At 41.8% G+C, this 20,374-nt stretch overlaps 1 protein-coding gene across 1 annotated transcript in view; it reads left to right on the plus strand.

The window, feature by feature from the left end:
* Positions 1-20,374, plus strand: part of LAMA3 (laminin subunit alpha 3) — a 246,562-nt gene that overhangs the window by 112,498 nt on the left and 113,690 nt on the right. The window contains exons 30-32 of the mRNA XM_075826335.1: positions 689-815; positions 895-1,034; positions 1,339-1,454. Of these exons, the coding sequence (XP_075682450.1) occupies positions 689-815; positions 895-1,034; positions 1,339-1,454 (383 nt within the window). The remainder of the gene's footprint in view (positions 1-688; positions 816-894; positions 1,035-1,338; positions 1,455-20,374) is intronic.

Below are 20,374 nucleotides of genomic sequence, written 5' to 3' on the forward strand. Positions count from 1 at the left end.
TAGCTTGTAATGACGTGTCCTGGCCTGAGGAACATCAATAAAGCCAAGAGGGGGACTGGACAGGGGGACCAGGGGCTGGCATACCATAAATGCAACCTGTCCAGCCAGGGGCCAGTAGGTAAGGGAACCCACTGTTACTTTAAAAGCAGCTTTGTACTGTCTATTACATTGCATGTAAGGTACTGAGCTAATGACAATGTCTCACAGTTATTGGTGGAATGTTAGAGAGATATAAGGGGGTGCGCTATGATGAGCCATTGGAGAGAATTGGGGCCCATATAATCTGCTTGCCCAGGAGCCCTCTGCTGTCTGTGTCTGCCTATGAGCGTGACTCTTCAGAGGAGTAGCACCGTCTCCATGAATCTTTCCACATAATTTGCATACAGCGTGCGCCGTATAAAAACTTATTCTTCTACATTATGCTGCATCGGACAGAATATACAAGGGCCTCATTGGGACTCTATTACTTTCCCGGATAACAGGTTGGTGGCGGGGGTCTAAATCCGCCTGACAGGTTCCCTTTAATCACATGCCCAGCTTTTTTTTTCATGGCCATAAAGACTTAGGATAGTATAAATAAAATGTTATATGCCGTAGTTTAGACATACAAATCATAGCATATAGTGACACACTTACTGAGCATGTGTAGTTATATTTATACTAATATAACTTTTAATCTGTTACACAGAATCAGATCACTATTGGCAGAAGGTTACCTAATACAGGGCGGTATGTCTTCATTGTCCATTACTACCAGAATCAGAACCCTACATTTCCTGTGTCAGTGCTGGTTGACGGTGGCACACAGTGGTCAGGTATGATATTGTACACCTCTTCAGTGATGGTCGTTTTCATTTTTGACAACAATAATATGAGTGTATGATATTCTCGCAGGTACCTTCAATGCTTCATACTGTCCTCACACATTTGGATGTCGGGATCTGGTGGTAGCGGGCAACCGTATCAGCCTTGATGTCACTAACCCAGAACTGTCAGTGACTGTGACAATTCCTCCAGATAAGCCCCTTCTGTTGGTGAGTTGAGACATTTCTGTTTGATTAATATCAATGAACACATTTAGAACATACGGCTGTATTCACATATGACAGTTGCATTCGACCAGTTATTTTATGGCAGACAGAACTGATGACCAAGTGTCACCTGACTGAAATTCAAAAGTCGGCTCAGCAAGATGTCTAGCGGCAAAACTGATTCCACCAGACACAAAGTGTGTCCGCACAAATATACACGTTTATTCTCCTTTTTCACACCGGACACTAGCCCAACAAACTTTAGTGCTTGTTAGTTCAGCATCAATGGAATATTATTCTCTTCCAGGAATCTATCCTGCTTGTGCCCGCAGACGGCTACACGCATGACATCTTGCAGGAGAAACCACTGGATAAATCTTTTGACTTCATAAATATATGTGGAGAAAACAGCTTCTATATAGAGTAAGAATAATTTACTAAACTCTTAATTCCATTTTCATTTGTTTGTATTTTCTTTTTAATTCTTTTTAATTTCCCCTTTGTTAGTTCTAGTACCATGTTTCTGTGTATGTACAAATATACGTTCATGTCCAATCTCTGTATCCGCATTGATGCCCAAATGGTGCCCAAATGGTGGCCTCGGGGCCACATGCAACCTTCATTTGCCTGATGTGTGGCCCCAAAAGGGAGGTAATAGTTGCCTTCCCAAGGATTATGGTCGGGCATATTGTACACTGCATGTTCTGCCTAACCATAAAGTACAGCAGTGCTACTCTGTTTTATCATCTGTTATGGGGGTACTGTGGTATCGTTCACATCATCTAAAAAATTAAATATATGGAGGAAACCCGAGCCACAAATAGAACTGTGTAGAAAGTGATATGTGTGTACTTCACTTGGGTCTGGTCCTAGATGGCGTCAATGGCTGCATTTCAGGCCTCTATGTCAGGTGTATCATCACTAGTTTTTAGAAAGCAGGGGATGTATATAAAATGAATACCTATAAATGTACATGTGGACGAATCATGCATCCACAAAGGAAAAAATAGAAACAAGTACAAATATGTACATTGTAAAAATCACATCACTTTATTGAAATACATAAAAACATATTGGCCATCAAGACCTAAAATGAGACACACAGTTAAAATACAAAGAAGTGGGGAACACCCGATTATGACACAATAGAATATACTCAGAACAGCCCAAATATAAAAGGTAGTTCAGAAAGGCATACTATTGATGGAAAAAATCCAGAAACCACTGCTGTAATATAAGTTGCCATGCCAATGCAATGACACATCAATGGATGAACAGCAAGTATACAAGGAAAGGAGCATACAGGACACACTGGTATATATGTGAACAGTATAGCAAGGGAATAACCGAGATTCAAGCCCGGTCCCAAAGAATGTACCAACCAGTATAAGTCATAATAATCCTAGGGTGAACACCACACCATGAGCCCCGACGCGCGTTTCGCGGTAGCTTTATCAAGGGGTACTGACAGGAGAGGAGATAGACGCTCAGTATATACACAGAGTGGGAGGAGTTTAATTGAAGCAGAGCCAATAGTTAAAAACTGCTGCAAATGAATACTAATAAAATGCAGGTGATGTCCCAAGTCACCTGCATAATGAATGCAGGTATCATTGTAGACGCACGATGTGTAATTACCTTAAATGTAATGAACTGAACAGACGTCAGACAACGCCGATATCCGCCCAATGTGTGCTCGCGGAGCGTGAATGCGCATGCGCACACACGACGATGGAACTGCGCCATGAGATGGCAGTGTGGACGCCGGAGTATGACGTATCACACTCCGGTGGCCATCTTTAACACTGGAAACAGTCAGGGCAAGATGTATACCCTATGACAAATATCGATATCAAGAAAAATGTAAAAGGGCACAATAAGAGCGCAGTGTAGATGCCGGAGTATGACACTCCGGTGGCCATATTAAACGCTAGAAACAGGCCGGGAAAGATGTATGCCGGGACCACATAGTGATTATAGATTCAAAGTTAAACTTATATAGACAGCGATGACCCGTTAGGAACACACAATGTACAGCCACAATTCTCTAAAAAATGTATCAGAGGAGAAAAAAAATATTCCATGAATACAACCGTTATTTGGTGATGATCATAGTAAGACCATTACATAACACAAATACATGTACAAGACATACAATTAATAAACATAATATTACAATGAGAGAGGTGCACTTATGGTACACTGATTATTAATATAATATAAAGAATATAAATATATATACATAACTCTAAATTATATATGTACACCATACATACATGTAGCCACTGCGCCAATTGTTTAATTGCACAAAGAATATATATTGGCCCAAGAAAATATATATATAACAATAAAGAGTAAACAGTGAGAAATATATTTTTGTATTATTATTACATTTTTCCATTACTTTATATATAAATAAAACAATATATATATAAAAAATAAATAAACACCCAAAACAAATATATATAATGTGATAAAGGTGAGTGACCACACGTGCAAAGTGGAAAGTGAAAAAAATCATAATTTTATTGAAAAACAGTACAGAATTAAAGTGATGCACACGTGAATGATGACACCTGAAACAAATTCAATTGATTAATAGTCACAACATATGAAAAAAAATAATATATATAAAATATATAAATAGTGTTATGACAATCAAGTACAAATTATATGTCAAAATGAAATTATCAATATAATATAAAGTGTAAAAATATTAGTGCAAATAAATATATATAAATATAAGGTGTGAAAATGTGATATGTATATATACAATAAAAATATATATACAAAAATATATATACAAAAATGTATGTATTATACAGTGAATTATAATGAATGGATATATCAAAAAAGTGCTAGCAAAGTTAATTAAATTTTTTTTAGATGTATATAAAAGATAATAATTCATATGTATGTACATATACACAATAAAGTAAGTAGGTAATAATTGGGCCAAAATGTAATAGCTGAGCCAAAACACAAGCGCCCAAAAAGAGTCTATATTGAGTACCCCCTGAGAGAGCTACAAAAATTATGGCACACCACTGCATGAGATAATTGGCACTTTAAAACGAATTGGAACATATATGTGTAATACAAAATCCTGATATCCCAATGGATGGACGCCAAATGCAACAGAAGATCCTATGAAAATACAAAGAACAATATCAAAAACAAACTCAAATTATCACCAACCCAACAATATACAGTGAGCCAAAATCAAACTGATCCTATCACAGCTCAAAATGCAATATATATACACCAATGAAATAAAAACAAATGATGCCATGGGACCATAGGGACAATTTAAAGAAAAGAGGCAAAGGACATTTTTTCGTTTAGCCCAAAAGGCGAACTGGTCTTCAATTTTGTAATCCATTTGCACTCGATGCGTTCTAATTTCCGAAAAGTATCTCCTCCACGTGATCCGATAATGATTTTGTCAATACCGTGAACCTTTAAATCTTGCCAACTGCTATTATGAAACTCACGAAAATGTCTGGGAATGGACTTTAGTTTCTCTATTTCATCCCAATTATTTTTCTCAATAAGTCCCGCCTTTTTAATGTCCCTGACATGTTCCTGGATTCTCGTTTTCAACTCTCTTGTAGTCATACCAACATAAGAGAGGCCACATGGACAAGTGGCCATGTAGACCACCCCCGTTGTACTGCAATTAATAAAATGGACAATTTTGAAACTTTTTATATTTTCAGAATCAAAAAATGTGTCAGTTCTTACAATTAATTTACAGATTGAGCAGTGGCCACAGGAGAAGGATCCCCATGTGGGCCCTTTAGACCCAAACAAAAAGGTCTTTGAATTAGGAGTACTATAATGACTACGGACCAAATGGTCACCCAGAGTTTTACTTTTTTTGGCAGTAAGTTGAGGTTTAGAGGGTAGAAACTTCTTGAGGTCAGGATCACTGAGAAGTATGGGCCAAAAACGAGTCACAATCTTTCTCATCTCCCCCCATTGTGTGTTATAGGGAGTGATGAGTCTCACCGTGTCATCCTTTCTTTTGTGTTTATATTGGGTGAGAAGATTGTTGCGATTAGTATGACGTGCTCTTAGGTATCCCTTCTCAATATCAGAATTAGGGTACCCGCGTTGTAAGAAGCGAGTCCTCAAACATTGGGATTCAGTTTCAAAATTGGAGTCAGAGTCACATACCCGTCTAGCCCTTAAAAATTGCCCAGTTGGAATAGCACGTATTGTGTGGGCGGGGTGAAAAGACGATGCATGTAAAAGAGAGTTGACAGCTGTCAACTTTCTAAAAATAGTAGTGCTCAGCTTACCTGTATCTTGTACTTTTATTTTAATGTCCAGGAAATCCATGGTGGTTTGACTAATAACGCTTGTTAATTTAATATTTAGTGTGTTGGTATTCAGGATAGATAGAAATCGATCCAATTCTGTACGAGTACCCTGCCAGATGAAAAGGATATCGTCAATGAAGCGCATCCAACCCACAACACAGCCCGACACCATATCCATGGCCTCCCGTACAGTTTCCTGTTCCCAGAAGCCTAAAAATAAGTTGGCATATGATGGCGCACAGGTCGCGCCCATTGCAGTCCCACGTAGTTGTAAATAATGTTTATCCCTGAACACAAAATAATTGTGCTCAAGGACAAAACGCATGAGAAGATTCAAAAATTCGACCAATTCATGGTCCAAATTGCATGAGCGCAGAAAATATTGGACAGCATGGAGACCCAAATCGTGGTTAATGCAGGTATACAGGGATTCCACATCGCAAGATACAAGATACATATCCTGCTCAATGGTAACCCCATCAAGACGCTTCAATACATCAGTAGAATCTTTGACATAAGATTGAAGACTCTCGACACAGGGGCGAAGAAAATAATCAAGATAACGACAGGTAGCCTCACATAAACTACCACATCCTGACACTATTGGCCGTCCAGGTGGTTTCTTACAATCCTTATGCACTTTAGGTAAAAGATATAGTGTTGGAGTGATCGGAAATTTTACAATGAGACCATCCATGATTTTCTTATCAATAATGCCATTATCGCAGGCTTCCGATAATAGCGTATCCAACTGGCCCTTGAATAGATTGGTAGGGTTATGCATTAACCGCGTATAGCAATCTGCATCCCGTAGTTGCCGGTATGCCTCTGATTCATACATACCAATGGGCCATAGTACCACATTGCCACCCTTGTCAGCTGGTTTGAACACAATGTCACGCATTTGTTTTAATTCACGCAATGCCTTGCGCTGTGCCCATGACAGGTTATCAAAACTACGTTGTTGTGGTAGCATGCGGAGTTCATCCACTACCATTCTGACAAACATCTCCACAGATGGATTAAGTGACAAGGGTGGAAATGTGGTAGACCTAGGACGAATGGACTCTGGGAACCTACTAGTACTAACCTCCTGCTCCTGGAGTAAAGATTCTAGCGCCCGGACCGCTTCCAGTTCCTCCTGTGCTGAAAACAAATTATAAGGATCGTTTTTAGAGAAGTGCTTTTTATATATGAGTTTGCGTGCAAACAAAAACACATCTTTGATGGCTGTGAAGTCATCAAAAGCCGATACAGGGCAAAATGTAAGCCCCAACGAAAGTACCGAAGTTTGACTAGGAGTAAGTTTTCTATCTGAGAGATTAATTACCTTCAGTTCACCTCCCGCATTTTCATCGGAGGGATTAAATTTTCTTTTTGTTGGAGTACGTCTGGTTTCATATCTCCTGGTTCTCATAGGCAGAATGCCTTGTGAAGTACCAGAAGCTACACTATCAAGTGAGGATAAAGACTCAGACCGTACTAGCGTAGAAGAGCCACGTCGTTGCCATTTGTAGACCCTTTTTTCCTGGAAGTCCATCAAATCTCTTTGGAATTTTTTGGACTTAAGTTCTTTGATCTCATTTTCCCATTTTGTGTATTCTGAACTTAATTCAAGTTCAAATTTGGCCAAGAGGTCTGGAGTAAGTTCAGATTTAACTTTTTCCTGTAGAGGTAATATCACTTTTTCGATTTCCTCCAATTGTTTCTTGTCCCACCCAATCAGAAGCTCAATGAATGTACGTGAGCAAGACTTACAGGCTTCTTCCCAACGAGAACGAAACATAGTATCCTCAAAGGGGAAGGAGGGGAAGACCTGAACTCGTAAGCCTCTGGGAACAAGATCTTTGATAAGATATTGCTCTAGAGATACTTTGTTCCACCATACGCGCATCCTTCGTTTAAGTTGATCCTTTAATTTCTTTTGGGTTTCTAATGTACCCAAATGTGATACACCCATAGATCCCATAGCATCATTGTTAAAAACTTGGGTCACAAGAGACAGCCAATTGGATTCCCTGGTATGGAAATCCATATTAGTACAAGGGCCTGTTTAGAGAAACAAAAACACAGATGAATACCTATATAGTTACAGACCAAACAATAACGTTTCAATTTAACGTCCACATATATCCAAAGAATATATAGAATGAATACCTATAAATGTACATGTGGACGAATCATGCATCCACAAAGGAAAAAATAGAAACAAGTACAAATATGTACATTGTAAAAATCACATCACTTTATTGAAATACATAAAAACATATTGGCCATCAAGACCTAAAATGAGACACACAGTTAAAATACAAAGAAGTGGGGAACACCCGATTATGACACAATAGAATATACTCAGAACAGCCCAAATATAAAAGGTAGTTCAGAAAGGCATACTATTGATGGAAAAAATCCAGAAACCACTGCTGTAATATAAGTTGCCATGCCAATGCAATGACACATCAATGGATGAACAGCAAGTATACAAGGAAAGGAGCATACAGGACACACTGGTATATATGTGAACAGTATAGCAAGGGAATAACCGAGATTCAAGCCCGGTCCCAAAGAATGTACCAACCAGTATAAGTCATAATAATCCTAGGGTGAACACCACACCATGAGCCCCGACGCGCGTTTCGCGGTAGCTTTATCAAGGGGTACTGACAGGAGAGGAGATAGACGCTCAGTATATACACAGAGTGGGAGGAGTTTAATTGAAGCAGAGCCAATAGTTAAAAACTGCTGCAAATGAATACTAATAAAATGCAGGTGATGTCCCAAGTCACCTGCATAATGAATGCAGGTATCATTGTAGACGCACGATGTGTAATTACCTTAAATGTAATGAACTGAACAGACGTCAGACAACGCCGATATCCGCCCAATGTGTGCTCGCGGAGCGTGAATGCGCATGCGCACACACGACGATGGAACTGCGCCATGAGATGGCAGTGTGGACGCCGGAGTATGACGTATCACACTCCGGTGGCCATCTTTAACACTGGAAACAGTCAGGGCAAGATGTATACCCTATGACAAATATCGATATCAAGAAAAATGTAAAAGGGCACAATAAGAGCGCAGTGTAGATGCCGGAGTATGACACTCCGGTGGCCATATTAAACGCTAGAAACAGGCCGGGAAAGATGTATGCCGGGACCACATAGTGATTATAGATTCAAAGTTAAACTTATATAGACAGCGATGACCCGTTAGGAACACACAATGTACAGCCACAATTCTCTAAAAAATGTATCAGAGGAGAAAAAAATATTCCATGAATACAACCGTTATTTGGTGATGATCATAGTAAGACCATTACTGTGATGGCAGGAAGGAGGTGAAGGGAAAGTGAGCCCTAATCTACCCACCGCCCTGTCCCTGCCTACTTGCAACGACCCGCCCTAGGCGACGAGGTACAACTGGGCGGCGGTCCCTACGCTGTCTAAGTGCACAGGAAAACAAACAGGGAACACGCAAGGGAAGGGGCAGTAGCCACGGAACGCCACGAGGAAACGGAGCGGCGAACGAACAGTCAGGACCAGGACGAAGTGAGTAACCCGAGCGGGCACGGAGACAGAAGCAAGCCAGGGGCAAAGCAAAGCAAGACAAGGGGAACTGCAGCAAGGCAGAAGCACGGCAGAAGCAGGCTGGAGCAAGCAGCAGTGGGGCCAGGAATCCAAAAGAATAACAAGCAATGAGGAAGAGAAAACTGCAGGTATAAATGGACAGGGGGCGGAGCTAACTCTGACTGACCAGGCCGCGATAGGCTCTCCCACTCCTGAGCCTGCCACCCTGATTGGTGGGAGCCGGTGTCAGTCTAAGAGGTCTGGCCTCAGGTGTCGACTGATTAACCCTGGGAGTCTCCACAGACGTAGTGCCTGGCAGATCCATTACAGTACTCCCCCTTTTATGAGGGGCCACCGGACCCTTACTAAGAGGACCCGGTTTAGTGGGGAAGAGAAGGTGGAACCTCCTGACCAATACCCCAGCGTGAACATCTCGAGCAGGTACCCAAGTCCTCTCCTCCGGCCCGTATCCTCTCCAATGGACCAGGTACTGGAGGGAGCCCTGGATCATCCTACTGTCCACAATCTTGGCCACCTCGAATTCCACCCCCTCAGGGGTGAGAACGGGAACAGGAGGTTTCCTAGAGGGGGACCAGGACGGGGAGCAGCGTTTAAGGAGGGAGGCATGAAAGACGTCGTGTATGCGGAAGGATGGGGGCAGCTCCAGACGGAAGGATACAGGGTTGAGGACTTCAATGACCTTATAAGGCCCAATAAATCGAGGAGCAAACTTCCTGGACGAGACCTTAAGGCGCAAGTTCCTGGACGACAACCAGACCAAATCCCCGACGACAAACCGGGGGTTAGCAGAACGTCTACTATCTGCCTGAATCTTTTGTGCGCTCTGGGACGCCTCTAGGTTCTTCTGAACCTGGGCCCAGACAGTGCACAGTTCCCGATGAACATCCTCTACCTCAGGATTATTGGAACAACCAGGGGAGACGGAGGAGAACCTTGGGTTAAACCCGAAATTACAGAAAAACGGGGAGACCCCTGACGAGTTACTGACCCGGTTATTCAGGGAAAATTCAGCAAGGGGAAGGAATGAGACCCAATCGAATTGACAGTCAGAGATGAAACACCTTAAATATTGTTCCAGGGATTGGTTGGTCCTTTCCGTTTGGCCGTTAGTTTCGGGATGGAAGGCGGAGGAGAAGGACAGATCAATCTCCAACTTTTTACAAAAGGCTCTCCAAAATAAGGAAACAAATTGTACCCCTCTGTCCGAAACGATATTGACTGGGGCCCCATGGAGACGCAGGATGTGCTTCACAAACAAAGAAGCTAACGTCTTGGCGTTAGGTAGCTTCTTAAGGGGCACAAAGTGGCACATCTTGCTGAAGCGGTCGACTACCACCCACACCACCGACTTGCCCTGAGATGGAGGCAAATCGGTGATAAAATCCATGGAGATATGGGTCCAAGGTCTCTGGGGAATGGGCAAGGGACGTAGTAGGCCCGCAGGTCGGGACCTAGGGGTTTTGGACCTAGCGCAAACCTCACAAGCGGCGACGTAAGCCCTAACATCTTTAGGCAACCCAGGCCACCAATAGTTTCTGGTAATGAGGTGTTTGGTGCCCAAGATGCCAGGATGACCAGATAGAGCGGAGTCATGGTTTTCCCTGAGTACCCTCAGCCGGTATTGCAGGGGAACAAACAGTTTGTCCCCAGGGGCGTTCCCGGGAGCTGCACCCTGATCAGCCGCGATATCAGAAGCTAAATCAGAATCCGTGGCAGAGACGATTATACCAGGGGGTAAAATACAAGCGGGATCCTTCTCGGAAGGAGGATTGGCCATGAAACTACGTGACAGAGCATCAGCCTTAATATTCTTGGACCCAGCCCTATAGGTAACCAAGAAATTAAATCTGGTAAAGAATAGTGCCCACCGAGCTTGTCTAGGATTAAGCCTCCGGGCCGATTCTAGGAAAACCAGATTCTTGTGATCCGTAAGGACCGTTACCTGGTGTCTGGCCCCCTCCAGGAAGTGCCGCCACTCCTCAAAAGCCCATTTAATGGCTAGAAGTTCGCGGTTGCCAATATCATAGTTACTCTCCGTGGGCGAAAACTTCCTAGAGAAGTAAGCACAGGGGCGGAGATGGGTGAGGGAGCTGGTACCCTGGGACAAGACGGCCCCCACTCCCACCTCGGAAGCGTCAACCTCCACAATAAATGGCTCCTCTTGGTTGGGCTGAATCAGCACGGGGGCCGAGATAAAGCACTTCTTGAGAGTCTCAAAGGCCTGGACGGCCTCAGGGGGCCAATGGAGGACATCAGCACCCTTGCGGGTAAGGTCCGTAAGAGGCTTAGCGACGACCGAGAAGTTGGCAATAAATCTCCTGTAATAGTTGGCGAACCCTAAAAAACACTGTAACGCCTTAAGGGAGGCAGGTTGGACCCATTCCGCCACAGCTTGAACCTTGGCAGGGTCCATGCGGAATTCATGAGGAGTGAGGATTTGCCCTAAAAATGGTATCTCCTGTACCCCAAAGACACATTTTTCAGTCTTAGCAAACAGATTATTCTCCCGAAGGACCTGGAGCACCTTCCTGACATGCTCCACGTGAGAGGACCAGTCCTTGGAAAACACCAGTATGTCATCAAGGTACACAACAAGAAAATTACCCAGGTACTCTCTCAGGATTTCATTAATAAAATTCTGGAAGACAGCAGGGGCGTTACACAACCCAAAGGGCATGACCAGGTATTCGAAATGACCCTCGGGTGTGTTGAACGCAGTTTTCCACTCATCCCCCTCTTTGATGCGGATAAGGTTATATGCCCCCCGTAGATCGAACTTAGAAAACCATTGGGCTCCCTGAACCTGATTAAAAAGATCCGGAATCAAAGGAAGTGGGTACTGGTTCCTTACAGTGACCTTATTCAGGTTACGATAATCAATGCACGGCCTAAGACCACCATCCTTCTTCCCCACGAAGAAGAAGCCAGCACCTACAGGAGAAGTCGAGGGGCGAATGAAACCCTTGGCCAGGCATTCCTGGATATACACCCTCATGGCTTCACGTTCAGGACATGAAAGATTAAATATCCTACCCTTAGGAAGCTTGGCACCAGGCACCAAATCGATAGCGCAATCGTAATCTCTATGGGGGGGCAACACCTCGGAGGCCTCCTTAGAAAACACATCGGCGAAGTCCTGAACAAACTCAGGAAGCGTGTTTACCTCCTCCCGGGGAGAAATAGAGTTAACAGAGAGACATGACGTAAGACATTCATTACCCCATTTGGTGAGATCCCCAGTATTCCAATCAAACGTGGGATTATGCAACTGCAACCAGGGAAGACCTAATACCAGATCAGACGATAATCCCTGCATCACCAGTACAGAGCACTGCTCCAAATGCATGGAGCCAACAAGGAGTTCAAAAACAGGAGTATGCTGAGTAAAATAACCATTAGCAAGGGGAGTCGAGTCGATACCTACTACAGGGATAGGATAAGGTAAATCAATACAAGGCATCTTTAGAGACATAGCAAATTCCACAGACATGATATTAGCAGATGAACCAGAATCCACGAAAGCACTGCCCGTGGCAGACCGGCCAGCAAACGAGACCTGAAAGGGAAGCAAAATTTTATTGCGTTTCACATTAACGGGAAATACCTGTGCGCCCAAGTGACCTCCCCGATGATCACTTAGGCGCGGAAGGTTTTCCGGCTTCTTATTCTTGCGCCTGGGACAGGTGTTCAGTAGATGCTTGTCGTCCCCACAGTAGAAGCAGAGACCGTTCATTCTGCGAAACTCCCTACGTTGTCGAGGGGACATGGAGGCCCCGAGTTGCATGGGTACCTCCGAGTCCTCCGTGGAGGGGCGAGGAGGCGGGACCTCGGGGGGGATCGCAGAAAAGTCAGAGGGGAGCACACTGAAGCGTTCTAGCTGACGTTCCCTGAGACGTCGGTCAAGTCGTACTGCTAGGGCCATAACCTGGTCAAGGGAGTCAGACGAGGGGTAACTAACCAGCAGATCCTTCAGGGCGTCAGATAATCCTAACCTAAACTGGCACCTTAGGGCCGGATCGTTCCACTGAGAAGCTACGCACCACTTCCTAAAATCAGAACAGTATTCCTCAACCGGTCTCCTACCCTGACGTAAGGTCACCAGCTGACTCTCGGCTAAAGCAGTCCTGTCAGTCTCGTCGTAAATGAGTCCGAGGGCAGAGAAAAAACGATCAACAGAGGAAAGTTCAGGGGCGTCAGGAGCCAAGGAGAAGGCCCACTCTTGGGGCCCTTCCTGGAGTCGGGATATGATGATACCCACCCGCTGGTTCTCGGAACCTGAGGAGTGGGGCTTAAGTCGGAAATATAGTCTGCAACTCTCCCGGAAGGAGAGAAACGTCTTACGGTCCCCTGAAAACCGGTCAGGTAACTTGAGGTCGGGTTCTAGAGGTGAGGTGGTGCGCCCAACCCCTTGGGCCAGGGCCTGGACCTGTAGGGAGAGGCCCTGCATCTGCTGGGTCAGGGTCTCAAGGGGGTCCATGATAGCGACAGCGTAGGAGAAATGGTAGACTAGGTAAGGGCTTGTTATTCTGTGATGGCAGGAAGGAGGTGAAGGGAAAGTGAGCCCTAATCTACCCACCGCCCTGTCCCTGCCTACTTGCAACGACCCGCCCTAGGCGACGAGGTACAACTGGGCGGCGGTCCCTACGCTGTCTAAGTGCACAGGAAAACAAACAGGGAACACGCAAGGGAAGGGGCAGTAGCCACGGAACGCCACGAGGAAACGGAGCGGCGAACGAACAGTCAGGACCAGGACGAAGTGAGTAACCCGAGCGGGCACGGAGACAGAAGCAAGCCAGGGGCAAAGCAAAGCAAGACAAGGGGAACTGCAGCAAGGCAGAAGCACGGCAGAAGCAGGCTGGAGCAAGCAGCAGTGGGGCCAGGAATCCAAAAGAATAACAAGCAATGAGGAAGAGAAAACTGCAGGTATAAATGGACAGGGGGCGGAGCTAACTCTGACTGACCAGGCCGCGATAGGCTCTCCCACTCCTGAGCCTGCCACCCTGATTGGTGGGAGCCGGTGTCAGTCTAAGAGGTCTGGCCTCAGGTGTCGACTGATTAACCCTGGGAGTCTCCACAGACGTAGTGCCTGGCAGATCCATTACAATTACATAACACAAATACATGTACAAGACATACAATTAATAAACATAATATTACAATGAGAGAGGTGCACTTATGGTACACTGATTATTAATATAATATAAAGAATATAAATATATATACATAACTCTAAATTATATATGTACACCATACATACATGTAGCCACTGCGCCAATTGTTTAATTGCACAAAGAATATATATTGGCCCAAGAAAATATATATATAACAATAAAGAGTAAACAGTGAGAAATATATTTTTGTATTATTATTACATTTTTCCATTACTTTATATATAAATAAAACAATATATATATAAAAAATAAATAAACACCCAAAACAAATATATATAATGTGATAAAGGTAAGTGACCACACGTGCAAAGTGGAAAGTGAAAAAAATCATAATTTTATTGAAAAACAGTACAGAATTAAAGTGATGCACACGTGAATGATGACACCTGAAACAAATTCAATTGATTAATAGTCACAACATATGAAAAAAAATAATATATATAAAATATATAAATAGTGTTATGACAATCAAGTACAAATTATATGTCAAAATGAAATTATCAATATAATATAAAGTGTAAAAATATTAGTGCAAATAAATATATATAAATATAAGGTGTGAAAATGTGATATGTATATATACAATAAAAATATATATACAAAAATATATATACAAAAATGTATGTATTATACAGTGAATTATAATGAATGGATATATCAAAAAAGTGCTAGCAAAGTTAATTAAAATTTTTTTAGATGTATATAAAAGATAATAATTCATATGTATGTACATATACACAATAAAGTAAGTAGGTAATAATTGGGCCAAAATGTAATAGCTGAGCCAAAACACAAGCGCCCAAAAAGAGTCTATATTGAGTACCCCCTGAGAGAGCTACAAAAATTATGGCACACCACTGCATGAGATAATTGGCACTTTAAAACGAATTGGAACATATATGTGTAATACAAAATCCTGATATCCCAATGGATGGACGCCAAATGCAACAGAAGATCCTATGAAAATACAAAGAACAATATCAAAAACAAACTCAAATTATCACCAACCCAACAATATACAGTGAGCCAAAATCAAACTGATCCTATCACAGCTCAAAATGCAATATATATACACCAATGAAATAAAAACAAATGATGCCATGGGACCATAGGGACAATTTAAAGAAAAGAGGCAAAGAATATATATTGGCCCAAGAAAATATATATATAACAATAAAGAGTAAACAGTGAGAAATATATTTTTGTATTATTATTACATTTTTCCATTACTTTATATATAAATAAAACAATATATATATAAAAAATAAATAAACACCCAAAACAAATATATATAATGTGATAAAGGTAAGTGACCACACGTGCAAAGTGGAAAGTGAAAAAAATCATAATTTTATTGAAAAACAGTACAGAATTAAAGTGATGCACACGTGAATGATGACACCTGAAACAAATTCAATTGATTAATAGTCACAACATATGAAAAAAAATAATATATATAAAATATATAAATAGTGTTATGACAATCAAGTACAAATTATATGTCAAAATGAAATTATCAATATAATATAAAGTGTAAAAATATTAGTGCAAATAAATATATATAAATATAAGGTGTGAAAATGTGATATGTATATATACAATAAAAATATATATACAAAAATATATATACAAAAATGTATGTATTATACAGTGAATTATAATGAATGGATATATCAAAAAAGTGCTAGCAAAGTTAATTAAATTTTTTTTAGATGTATATAAAAGATAATAATTCATATGTATGTACATATACACAATAAAGTAAGTAGGTAATAATTGGGCCAAAATGTAATAGCTGAGCCAAAACACAAGCGCCCAAAAAGAGTCTATATTGAGTACCCCCTGAGAGAGCTACAAAAATTATGGCACACCACTGCATGAGATAATTGGCACTTTAAAACGAATTGGAACATATATGTGTAATACAAAATCCTGATATCCCAATGGATGGACGCCAAATGCAACAGAAGATCCTATGAAAATACAAAGAACAATATCAAAAACAAACTCAAATTATCACCAACCCAACAATATACAGTGAGCCAAAATCAAACTGATCCTATCACAGCTCAAAATGCAATATATATACACCAATGAAATAAAAACAAATGATGCCATGGGACCATAGGGACAATTTAAAGAAAAGAGGCAAAGGACATTTTTTCGTTTAGCCCAAAAGGCGAACTGGTCTTCAATTTTGTAATCCATTTGCACTCGATGCGTTCTAATTTCCGAAAAGTATCTCCTCCACGTGATCCGATAATGATTTTGTCAATACCGTGAACCTTTAAATCTTGCCAACTGCTATTATGAAACTCACGAAAATGTCTGGGAATGGACTTTAGTTTCTCTATTTCATCCCAATTATTTTTCTCAATAAGTCCCGCCTTTTTAATGTCCCTGACATGTTCCTGGATTCTCGTTTTCAACTCTCTTGTAGTCATACCAACATAAGAGAGGCCACATGGACAAGTGGCCATGTAGACCACCCCCGTTGTACTGCAATTAATAAAATGGACAATTTTGAAACTTTTTATATTTTCAGAATCAAAAAATGTGTCAGTTCTTACAATTAATTTACAGATTGAGCAGTGGCCACAGGAGAAGGATCCCCATGTGGGCCCTTTAGACCCAAACAAAAAGGTCTTTGAATTAGGAGTACTATAATGACTACGGACCAAATGGTCACCCAGAGTTTTACTTTTTTTGGCAGTAAGTTGAGGTTTAGAGGGTAGAAACTTCTTGAGGTCAGGATCACTGAGAAGTATGGGCCAAAAACGAGTCACAATCTTTCTCATCTCCCCCCATTGTGTGTTATAGGGAGTGATGAGTCTCACCGTGTCATCCTTTCTTTTGTGTTTATATTGGGTGAGAAGATTGTTGCGATTAGTATGACGTGCTCTTAGGTATCCCTTCTCAATATCAGAATTAGGGTACCCGCGTTGTAAGAAGCGAGTCCTCAAACATTGGGATTCAGTTTCAAAATTGGAGTCAGAGTCACATACCCGTCTAGCCCTTAAAAATTGCCCAGTTGGAATAGCACGTATTGTGTGGGCGGGGTGAAAAGACGATGCATGTAAAAGAGAGTTGACAGCTGTCAACTTTCTAAAAATAGTAGTGCTCAGCTTACCTGTATCTTGTACTTTTATTTTAATGTCCAGGAAATCCATGGTGGTTTGACTAATAACGCTTGTTAATTTAATATTTAGTGTGTTGGTATTCAGGATAGATAGAAATCGATCCAATTCTGTACGAGTACCCTGCCAGATGAAAAGGATATCGTCAATGAAGCGCATCCAACCCACAACACAGCCCGACACCATATCCATGGCCTCCCGTACAGTTTCCTGTTCCCAGAAGCCTAAAAATAAGTTGGCATATGATGGCGCACAGGTCGCGCCCATTGCAGTCCCACGTAGTTGTAAATAATGTTTATCCCTGAACACAAAATAATTGTGCTCAAGGACAAAACGCATGAGAAGATTCAAAAATTCGACCAATTCATGGTCCAAATTGCATGAGCGCAGAAAATATTGGACAGCATGGAGACCCAAATCGTGGTTAATGCAGGTATACAGGGATTCCACATCGCAAGATACAAGATACATATCCTGCTCAATGGTAACCCCATCAAGACGCTTCAATACATCAGTAGAATCTTTGACATAAGATTGAAGACTCTCGACACAGGGGCGAAGAAAATAATCAAGATAACGACAGGTAGCCTCACATAAACTACCACATCCTGACACTATTGGCCGTCCAGGTGGTTTCTTACAATCCTTATGCACTTTAGGTAAAAGATATAGTGTTGGAGTGATCGGAAATTTTACAATGAGACCATCCATGATTTTCTTATCAATAATGCCATTATCGCAGGCTTCCGATAATAGCGTATCCAACTGGCCCTTGAATAGATTGGTAGGGTTATGCATTAACCGCGTATAGCAATCTGCATCCCGTAGTTGCCGGTATGCCTCTGATTCATACATACCAATGGGCCATAGTACCACATTGCCACCCTTGTCAGCTGGTTTGAACACAATGTCACGCATTTGTTTTAATTCACGCAATGCCTTGCGCTGTGCCCATGACAGGTTATCAAAACTACGTTGTTGTGGTAGCATGCGGAGTTCATCCACTACCATTCTGACAAACATCTCCACAGATGGATTAAGTGACAAGGGTGGAAATGTGGTAGACCTAGGACGAATGGACTCTGGGAACCTACTAGTACTAACCTCCTGCTCCTGGAGTAAAGATTCTAGCGCCCGGACCGCTTCCAGTTCCTCCTGTGCTGAAAACAAATTATAAGGATCGTTTTTAGAGAAGTGCTTTTTATATATGAGTTTGCGTGCAAACAAAAACACATCTTTGATGGCTGTGAAGTCATCAAAAGCCGATACAGGGCAAAATGTAAGCCCCAACGAAAGTACCGAAGTTTGACTAGGAGTAAGTTTTCTATCTGAGAGATTAATTACCTTCAGTTCACCTCCCGCATTTTCATCGGAGGGATTAAATTTTCTTTTTGTTGGAGTACGTCTGGTTTCATATCTCCTGGTTCTCATAGGCAGAATGCCTTGTGAAGTACCAGAAGCTACACTATCAAGTGAGGATAAAGACTCAGACCGTACTAGCGTAGAAGAGCCACGTCGTTGCCATTTGTAGACCCTTTTTTCCTGGAAGTCCATCAAATCTCTTTGGAATTTTTTGGACTTAAGTTCTTTGATCTCATTTTCCCATTTTGTGTATTCTGAACTTAATTCAAGTTCAAATTTGGCCAAGAGGTCTGGAGTAAGTTCAGATTTAACTTTTTCCTGTAGAGGTAATATCACTTTTTCGATTTCCTCCAATTGTTTCTTGTCCCACCCAATCAGAAGCTCAATGAATGTACGTGAGCAAGACTTACAGGCTTCTTCCCAACGAGAACGAAACATAGTATCCTCAAAGGGGAAGGAGGGGAAGACCTGAACTCGTAAGCCTCTGGGAACAAGATCTTTGATAAGATATTGCTCTAGAGATACTTTGTTCCACCATACGCGCATCCTTCGTTTAAGTTGATCCTTTAATTTCTTTTGGGTTTCTAATGTACCCAAATGTGATACACCCATAGATCCCATAGCATCATTGTTAAAAACTTGGGTCACAAGAGACAGCCAATTGGATTCCCTGGTATGGAAATCCATATTAGTACAAGGGCCTGTTTAGAGAAACAAAAACACAGATGAATACCTATATAGTTACAGACCAAACAATAACGTTTCAATTTAACGTCCACATATATCCAAAGAATATATAGAATGAATACCTATAAATGTACATGTGGACGAATCATGCATCCACAAAGGAAAAAATAGAAACAAGTACAAATATGTACATTGTAAAAATCACATCACTTTATTGAAATACATAAAAACATATTGGCCATCAAGACCTAAAATGAGACACACAGTTAAAATACAAAGAAGTGGGGAACACCCGATTATGACACAATAGAATATACTCAGAACAGCCCAAATATAAAAGGTAGTTCAGAAAGGCATACTATTGATGGAAAAAATCCAGAAACCACTGCTGTAATATAAGTTGCCATGCCAATGCAATGACACATCAATGGATGAACAGCAAGTATACAAGGAAAGGAGCATACAGGACACACTGGTATATATGTGAACAGTATAGCAAGGGAATAACCGAGATTCAAGCCCGGTCCCAAAGAATGTACCAACCAGTATAAGTCATAATAATCCTAGGGTGAACACCACACCATGAGCCCCGACGCGCGTTTCGCGGTAGCTTTATCAAGGGGTACTGACAGGAGAGGAGATAGACGCTCAGTATATACACAGAGTGGGAGGAGTTTAATTGAAGCAGAGCCAATAGTTAAAAACTGCTGCAAATGAATACTAATAAAATGCAGGTGATGTCCCAAGTCACCTGCATAATGAATGCAGGTATCATTGTAGACGCACGATGTGTAATTACCTTAAATGTAATGAACTGAACAGACGTCAGACAACGCCGATATCCGCCCAATGTGTGCTCGCGGAGCGTGAATGCGCATGCGCACACACGACGATGGAACTGCGCCATGAGATGGCAGTGTGGACGCCGGAGTATGACGTATCACACTCCGGTGGCCATCTTTAACACTGGAAACAGTCAGGGCAAGATGTATACCCTATGACAAATATCGATATCAAGAAAAATGTAAAAGGGCACAATAAGAGCGCAGTGTAGATGCCGGAGTATGACAC

This window comes from Rhinoderma darwinii, chromosome 5, assembly GCF_050947455.1.
Source record: "Rhinoderma darwinii isolate aRhiDar2 chromosome 5, aRhiDar2.hap1, whole genome shotgun sequence".
NCBI classification, from domain to species: domain Eukaryota; kingdom Metazoa; phylum Chordata; class Amphibia; order Anura; family Rhinodermatidae; genus Rhinoderma; species Rhinoderma darwinii.